The sequence below is a fragment of the Quercus robur genome, chromosome 12, assembly GCF_932294415.1.
Source record: "Quercus robur chromosome 12, dhQueRobu3.1, whole genome shotgun sequence".
Taxonomy (NCBI): domain Eukaryota; kingdom Viridiplantae; phylum Streptophyta; class Magnoliopsida; order Fagales; family Fagaceae; genus Quercus; species Quercus robur.
Window position 1 is genome coordinate 27478035 of NC_065545.1, and position 8390 is coordinate 27486424.

General features: G+C 33.1%; 1 protein-coding gene and 1 pseudogene across 1 annotated transcript; both read right to left on the bottom strand.

Moving 5' to 3' along the window:
* Window positions 1–635: 635 nt before the first annotated feature.
* On the bottom strand, window positions 636–1388 carry LOC126708583 (salutaridine reductase-like; annotated as a pseudogene).
* A 3224-nt stretch (window positions 1389–4612) lies between these two features.
* Window positions 4613–7050, bottom strand: LOC126708581 (salutaridine reductase-like). The gene is made up of 5 exons (XM_050408374.1): window positions 6925–7050; window positions 6558–6801; window positions 5682–5750; window positions 5298–5480; window positions 4613–5200 (listed from the first exon to the last, which is right to left on the bottom strand). The coding sequence occupies exons 1-5, from the start codon at window positions 6957–6959 to the stop codon at window positions 4823–4825; spliced, it is 909 nt and encodes a 302-aa protein (XP_050264331.1). The 5' UTR covers window positions 6960–7050; the 3' UTR covers window positions 4613–4822.
* Between the last annotated feature and the right edge of the window lie 1340 nt (window positions 7051–8390).

An 8390-nucleotide genomic window follows, 5' to 3' on the forward strand; every position in this document is an offset into this window, starting at 1 on the left:
TCTTAATATCTAAAGTATAATCTTACTCTAATAACTAATGTATAAAATAAAGGAAAATTACATTTTAACACTCTAAACTATATCCATATTACACTTTACAACCTAATATTTTTGAAAATGCACGTTTTGCGCTAATTTAAACTATGACATTTGTTACACTTTGCATCTTGACATTAAGTTTGCTATTAACTTAAATGAAAAATCAAAATTTATGATGCAAAATATAATCAGGAGTATAGTTTAAGATAGTAAAATATAATTTCTTTTTTGTTTTTAAGGGATTGAGAATATAGGCAATTAGGATTTTTTCACGTACTGCTATATTTTTTCATCCAAGTTAACAGTAAACTTGATGTCAAGAATGCAAAGTGTAACAATGATCATAATTAACAATGATCATAATTTATTGTGCAAAATGTACATTCGAAAATTTTAGAATACAAATTATTATCGAGGGTATAATTTAAGATGATAAAGTGTAATTTTATTGTAAAATAACTAAAGCTTTCATTGATGAAAGCAAGTTGGAAATAAACCAACTTTAAGATTTGACAGAAGCTTTCCACAACACATCTTTTTATTGTCTATGTTTCTCCCCTATGCCAATGTACACATTGGATAGCATCATTTCTTACTCAAAAGGTTGATACTTCCATTTTATCAAAGAAGAGGCCAGAAGGACCACCTTCAGGCATCAAAGCTAGCATCACAAGACCTTTTGCACCTTTTTCGATAGTCAAAACCCCACTATTGTTGTTCCAGTCTGAGCTGGTATATCTTGGACTCCCGGAGTTGATTGCCATTTTGAGATACTTCCTTGCAAGAACCCTTGTGTATGCATTAAGAGCTGCCTTGGAGACTATGTAAGCAGAAATATTAGCAAGCCAACCGTTGATTTCAATCAAATTCTCCTTTACATCTTCTAGAAATCCCTCCACCACCTTGTCTCAACTTTCTCTTCTGTGAGGCCATCAACATCTCCTAGTTTCTTCTTTGCATTTCTCATTTGAAATAAGCTAAAATATTAACAAATTGAAATTTTAATTTCTTGAAAGCAATTTCCTAGAACCAAATGTTTAGTGCAGGTCCTACACAATTGTCAAAGCCATAATCTTGCACTCTATATTGCCGTGAAATGATCATGACCAAATGAAGTTGATTTATAAATGATTTCGTAAGATGAGTTTTTCATTTTGTACCTTTAATTGTCCCAGAGTCGAGGAGACATTTACTATTCTTCCTAAATTGGATAATAGAAGTGAAATAAGTGTTTTGCTCACTTGCTTGGTCCCATAGTAATTTGTCCTCAGACAATCCTCGGTTGTTTGATAAGTTTGCTTCTTGACTTTCTTCAAAAGTCTGGCATTTGGACCTAAAATCTGTATCATTGTTATAGAAATGGTAAATGATGTGACATTCTTGTTTAATTTCCTATCTAGAAGGGGAGGAAAAAGAGCAAAAGGGTAGAAGAAGATAACATTTGGTTAGTATCTATGACCAATTAATCCAGCCCGTTTAAATGCTTTTTATATTGCAATGGATTTTAAAATTCTTGATATGTACACAAGCTGAGACAAAGGAAATTTTTTTCTTTTTTGGTAGTAGATAAACAAATACTCAAAATTTGAATTTTGTTAAATTGTTTTTAAGTCCTTTGAGCCTCAACACAGACCTAAACCTCTGCAAAACATTGTGAGACTTGCTTCATCAGAACTATGTTTCTTTCGTTCCTCTACAATTACTATGGTTCCAAGAATCCCTGCATTATTTATCTGCAATTTTGAAATAATGTCAATATTAGATCCATCAAAAGAGGGAAAAAAACAAAAAAAAAAACAAAATTTCATCCATTTAACATTGGGTTTTGAGTTGGGGAAGAGTAAAACAAGATTATATGATTCATCCTTGTTGAAAAAACAAACTGTTTGAAAGAGTTTCCTGCACACAAATGTAGGTACCTTCTCAGCAGATTCCAACAAATCAGCTAGAAAGTACGGGTGCAACTTTAGGAGTGCCGCACCCACACCAGACTTGCCTTGACAGGGTGTCCGGTGTCCGATTCGCCCTTTTTTTTTTTTTTTTTTTTTAATTTGGCTCGATTTGGGATGAAACCAGCTGATTCACTCCAATTCGAGCCAATTCCAGCGGAAACGAGAGCCAAAACGGACGATACAGTCCGAATCTGGCTAAAACAGACTAATACGGCCCAATTTTGGCCAATACGGCTGCCAAAATAGGCCAAAATGGGCCGCTGGCCACCATTCTTCTACGTCATATGGCCTTGGGAGGGAAAAAAAAAAAAAAAAAACACAAAGAAATGGTTAGAACTTAGAAGAGGTGAGGAAGAAGAATAAAGGCTTATAACAAAAGAATATAAATTAAGTAGGTGAGAAAGTCATTTTTTTCATGTGGGTGGGCTTGGGAATTGAAAAAGGAGCAAAGGAGCCTTCTTGGAATGTGGTTTTTTGTTTACAATTACCAAAAATATTGATTTTATGAAAAATAAATCATAAATAATTGTTTTTTAATAATAAACTCTACCCCTTTATTTGATTTTTTTTTTAAATAAAAATATATTTAGTAATTTATTAAAAACGTATCCTGTCGCACCCGCACTCTATTTTTTTCAAAAATTGCTGAATCCTACACCCGCATCCGCACCTGCACCCAAATCCGAATCCACACCCCTGCTTCATAGCAAATCAGGGTGAATCACACCTTCCAGGAAGCAAATAGGACAGCTGATGGACTGGCCAAGAGGGGATGCTTGCAGTAAAAAGATTTTGTTATTTTGTTTAACCCCCTGCCCTTGATATTGTAACTATTGTTAATGAGGATGCTAATGGTCTGTATTGTTTAAGGCATTCTGCCACTACTATGCCTTTCATGGCTATCTAATTTTAATACATGCTCCTTTTAACCCAAAAAAAAAAAAAAGTATTGAACAGAAGAAGAAAAAAAAATGCAGTTTTTTCAGGAAAGTACAATACTACCGAAATTTGTAGTAAAAGACTAAAAGGCTTTGATTGCTGGGCTATTTATAGTCATAGGGAATCTAATGGCTTGGCCCAAAACTAAGCTTATTAGGCTTCTCAGTGCAATTCACTTCTAATTTTTATAGTATGGAGCTGTCTTCATTGCTTCTCTTTCCAATGCGTTTTGTCATAGAGGGAGATGGGGAGGTCTCCAATGGCCCCCATTCCTTTTTGATTTTATTTATCAATTAATTTTTATGATTCAAACCAAAAAAAATAACAAAACCCAATTGTATGGTTCATCCTAATATCCCCAAGTAGAAAATGTTCTCATAATATGTCTTATTATCAATACTTACTGACTTACTGTAATTCAAATTAGAATATATCTTTTACTTATTAGCCTCTTTTGTTTAAATAAGTTATTTCAAAAAAATAAAGGGGGGGAAACTCAAATAACATTTTTGCTCCCTGTCTTTCTCCTCAATCAAACCAATTCTTATTCTCTTTTATCCCTAAACTTAATTTCAAGAGTCACGTTTATGGTAAATAAGTTTCACTTTTTTATATGAATTTTAATTTGTTTTATTTCCAATTTCTGTGATTTAATATGTGTAAAGTACGAATCTTCCAAACATATTCTTCTCTATTCACCTTTCCTATCGTCACTCTCACCCACGTGTATTTCTAATCTGACTTTCTTAATCTCAATAATTTCTTTTCTCATCTAATTTCAAAGCTCATTTCCAACTTCTTACACTCTTTAGTCCTCACCAATCATTTTTCCTCATCTTCTTCTTGTTCTTCTTTTTTCCCCTTATTGTGCAACTATGCATTTTTCAATTTCTTGTTGGATCAGGTGTTCAAAATTTTATTTCAAAGGGTTTGAAAAAAATTAATTTTTTTTCCCTTTTTCTTCAAGTTAGGGAGTTCATTTGAACCCCATGCCTTCAATGTGGCACTGCTACTAATTCTTTTAGTATAATTTTCCTTAGATATACTTTAATAACACAAGTGATTACCAGCAATTGAATGAATAATATCTTCTCAATCCCATACTTTAATTTCATATTTAGCCCTTTGAATATGGGGGGTTTAAAGTAGTTTGCAATCCATTTAAAACTTAGTGACAACTTATTTTCTCTGCCCTAGCTCACAATGCTAGGGTTGTACTCTCGAGCCCATGTGTAAGATGGACCACACTAATTCGCCTAACCCACTTTGTTATGGACCATCATTGGAGACCCTATTGAATTTGTTGAGGGACCAAACTAAGGCATTCCTAAGGTGCATTTAGGGTTTAGGTTTTGTTAGAATATCTTTGTTCCAGCTTAATTAATAATCTCTTGATTTTCTTAGTGAAACATTCTCCTTAACTCGGTTTGCATATGTAAGTCCAATGTCAAACCATGTAAACCTTGGGTTCTTGTGTAATTGTATGTCCTATTTTTCTATTTCTTGTTTGCATAAATCCATTATAATTAACTAAATTTTGCAACAAATTAATTTCAAAACTTTTGTTATCTCAACACGCCAGGTTAGCAAAACATCATTGAGGAGAAAGAATGGGCGTGAATTTATTAGTGTCAATTAATTGCTATCTTAGGTTTGAGATTTGAGAATAATCCTTTTGAGGATGATTTGAAATTAAACCTTCAAAATCCATTTTTCTCCTCAACTCTCTTCCTAAAATTCAAATGCAACATTAGAAATAGCTTCCACAACATAACAAATAAAAGCTAATAACTACAACTTCAATCACTCCCTCTCTCTCTCTCTCTCTCTCTCTCTCTCTCTCTCTCTCTCTCTCTCTCTCTCTCAGACATTGGATACCATCATGTTCACATTCAAAAAGTTGACATTACCGCTTTATCAAAGAAAAGGCCCGAGGGTCCACCTTCAGGCATTAGAGCTAACATCACAGGACCTTTTGCACCATCTTCGACAGTCAAAGAACCAGTATTGTTGTTGAAGTCTGAGCTGATATACCCAGGATTTGCTGCATTTATCAAAATTTTGGGATACATCCGTGCCAAAATCCTTGTGTAGGCATTAAGCGCTGCTTTGGAGATGAAGTAGGCAGAAAAATTAGCAGGCCAATTATTGGTCTCTACCACATTCTCCTTCACTTCTTCAAGAAATCCCTCCACCAACTGGTCCACTTTCTCTTCTGTGAGGCCATCAACGTCTCCTAATACCTTCCTTACATTCTCATTTGAAATACGCTGAAATATAAACACAAATTAAAATTTTTATTTTCTAATTGATTAAAGCCTCTATACGAAAGTTCCAGCTACAATGAGACGCGTTTCAAATTTTTACCTTTAATTGTCCCACAGAGGAGGAGACATTCACAATTCTTGCTGAACCGGATAATAGAAGAAGTGGAATAAGAGCTTTGTTGAGTTGCTTGATCCCATAGTAGTTTGTTTTCAAACAATTCTCTGAAGTTTCATAAGTCTGCTTTATAAGTTCCTTTAGAGGCCTGGCATTTATACCTACAATCTATATCATCAAATGCAATGGTAAATGTTGCTGCAATCGTGTTTAAAACATTTTATTACTATTCTTTTTTTTTAATATTCTCTACCCATGCCCTTTTCGGTTTAAATGCTTATGCTGCAAACACTGTTTAAAAATTCTGGATTACGCCCTTAACTTGAGAGTTGAGAAAAACAAAGATGTATATTACATTGAGAGACTTACTTCTTCAACACTAAGTTTCCACACTTCCTCTTCATTGACTATGGCTCCAATAGTCGCTGCATTATTTACCTGCAATTTTTAAGTAATATCAGTGTTAAAGCTACCAACGTTAAGTTAAAACGGGGAAATGAGCAAGATTTCATCAACTAATAATGTTGGATTTTAATTTTTACCAAACAAGTGACAAGTTCTCATCTACCTAGTAAAATAAATATACAAAGGAAAAGGGGAAAAGAAAAAGACTAAGATTCATTATTGTTTGATACAATAAACTTATAAAGTGATTAGACCTGGGTTCATCCATATTCAACTGTGTTCAAAAGTTTGAGCATAGCATTAGTATTGGGAGTTTTAAAACTCTAAATATCCTATTTTATAGCATCAAACCACAAAAGAGATGCATTACCCAAGTTTCTAATTGTAAGATGTGACTGTAGCAAGTTTCTATTTTTTAAAATTATTTTTTATTCTCTCTCTTGTAGGGATATATTATTTTTATTGGGTTGTTTATATTATTTTATGGTGTATGTAAAAATAAAAACTAGGATATTGAGATGTTGTTTATATTAATAGAAAAAGTAATTTTTTAGATAGTAAAATAAGATATTTTTTGCAATTCTAGATGCTAATTCTTTAGTAGATATAGTGAAATCTTGAATATTCTCATTTAGGTACTATTCAAAATTATCTATTTTCATATATATATAGAACTCAACCAATGCTTTCCTTCTTTAATTCATATAAAAAAATTAATGACTGTACTAAAAATCCAAGATATTCATTGATGTAACATGTATGTTAAATAAGCAAGCAAAAATCTTCACTTTAACAAAAACAGTAGCTAGAATCGTTTCAAGGATGTATTAGTTGCATTACCAATATGTCAAGCTTCCCAAATTGGGTTTTGATGAAATCCGCCAAAGAAGAAATGCTAGCATAATCCGTCAAATCTAGTTGATGAAAAACCACATCAGAGTATCCAGCATCCTTGAGTTTTTCAACAGCTTCATTGCCTCTCCTGACATCTCTAGCAGCTAATATCACTCTGACCCCATTTGAAGCTAGCTGTTTAGATATTTCAAATCCTAACCCTTTATTGGCCCCTGTAACAACTGCAATCCTATAAGAAAAATTTTTAAGTCAATACAAAAACAAATGGTTGAGCATTAATTAAGGATGTCAAATTTGACATTCTTTAGGCTTAAATTCAATTAGAAGACAAAAGCTAAAGATCAAATTATACCTCTTCGTCTCAGAATTCAAGGTCGTTTCTGCCATTAGTGATGAGTGTAGAGTATGTATACGAGCGATGTAGTAAGGTAAGAATGATACTGATATTTTTATGGTTTTGAAGGTTGAATTGTATGGTTTAAAGTCGACTTTGGTTAATGGTTATATATAATTATATACCTAGCTGTATCTGGGTTCTCTACGTTACCCATGACCATGACGTCTTCTGTCTCGGTCCATGGCTCTAAGCCTATACGTAAGCGCATTTTTTTTTTTTTTTTTTTTAGGGTGGGACGTCTATGCCTACGTAAGCTATGACATCCATCCCAACCTTCGAGTTTGGAGTCCTTCTAGTACCACATAAAGTGGCATAACAAATGTCACAACTCACCTATATAATAAGTTGTGGTTGGTGGAGAGGTATTTCCACATGAACCCACCATCACCCCTCTATTAATCACAACTCGCCACATGGGCAAGTTATGGCATTTGTTGTGCCACTTTATGTGGCACAAGACTTATTCTCAAGTTTGAGGATTTCTTTTTCTTTTTTAATCTCAAGTCGTTGATTTATAATTAAACTTTAGATATGGATATATATATATAGAGAGAGAGAACTGTTACATACCTTCTTTCAGGGGAAATAAGACAATAGAAATATAGAATGATAATCTAAAGAGCAATTGCAGCGGTGATGGTAAAAGTTTCCGACTATTTTATAAAAAGAACTTTTTTTTTTTTTTTACCCAATTATTTTTACAAAACACTACCATCAAATTATCTCTCATACACTACATTTTATTTAAATAATCATTTTTTATTATTACTTTTTACGTTATAACTGTTGTCCTTCACTCCTTTCACGTTCTCTCTCATCCTTTCCTAAAAGAAAAATATGTTATCACTCATCTCTCTTCTCTCTTGACCACCACAAAGACCAAACCTCCATGGTTGGACCTTCATAGCCATGGCTAAAGCTCACATGACCACCACAAAGGCCAAAACCCATACAATCAAACCATGGGCGGCGCTAGCCATAGCCCAGGGGGTTTCAAATGAACCCCCTGACTTGGCTATATATATATAATATAATATAATATAATATAAAAATTTTATTTGTTTTAACCCTCTAAAATAAAAATTTGAACGTTATGATCCTATATTTTTTTCCTAAGCACATAACTTTAAATATAAACCTCTTACCAATATATTGGCATTTAAAAAAAAAAAAAAACCAATTTAATTTAAAATCTTGAAAATGACCATTATTTGTTAAATTTGAAGTACTTTTAATTTGTTATTTGTTGAGTGAGAACTGGATGCATGGGACAGGCCAAGAGTGATTGAGTGAAAACAAAAGCAAATGTTAACACAACAAAAATTTTCTTGGTATCTATTTGGGAATAATTTATCTAACATTTTGCTAAAAGTATAAAATAAGTAGGAACTCACATGAGACCTACAAATAGTAAGAAAAAA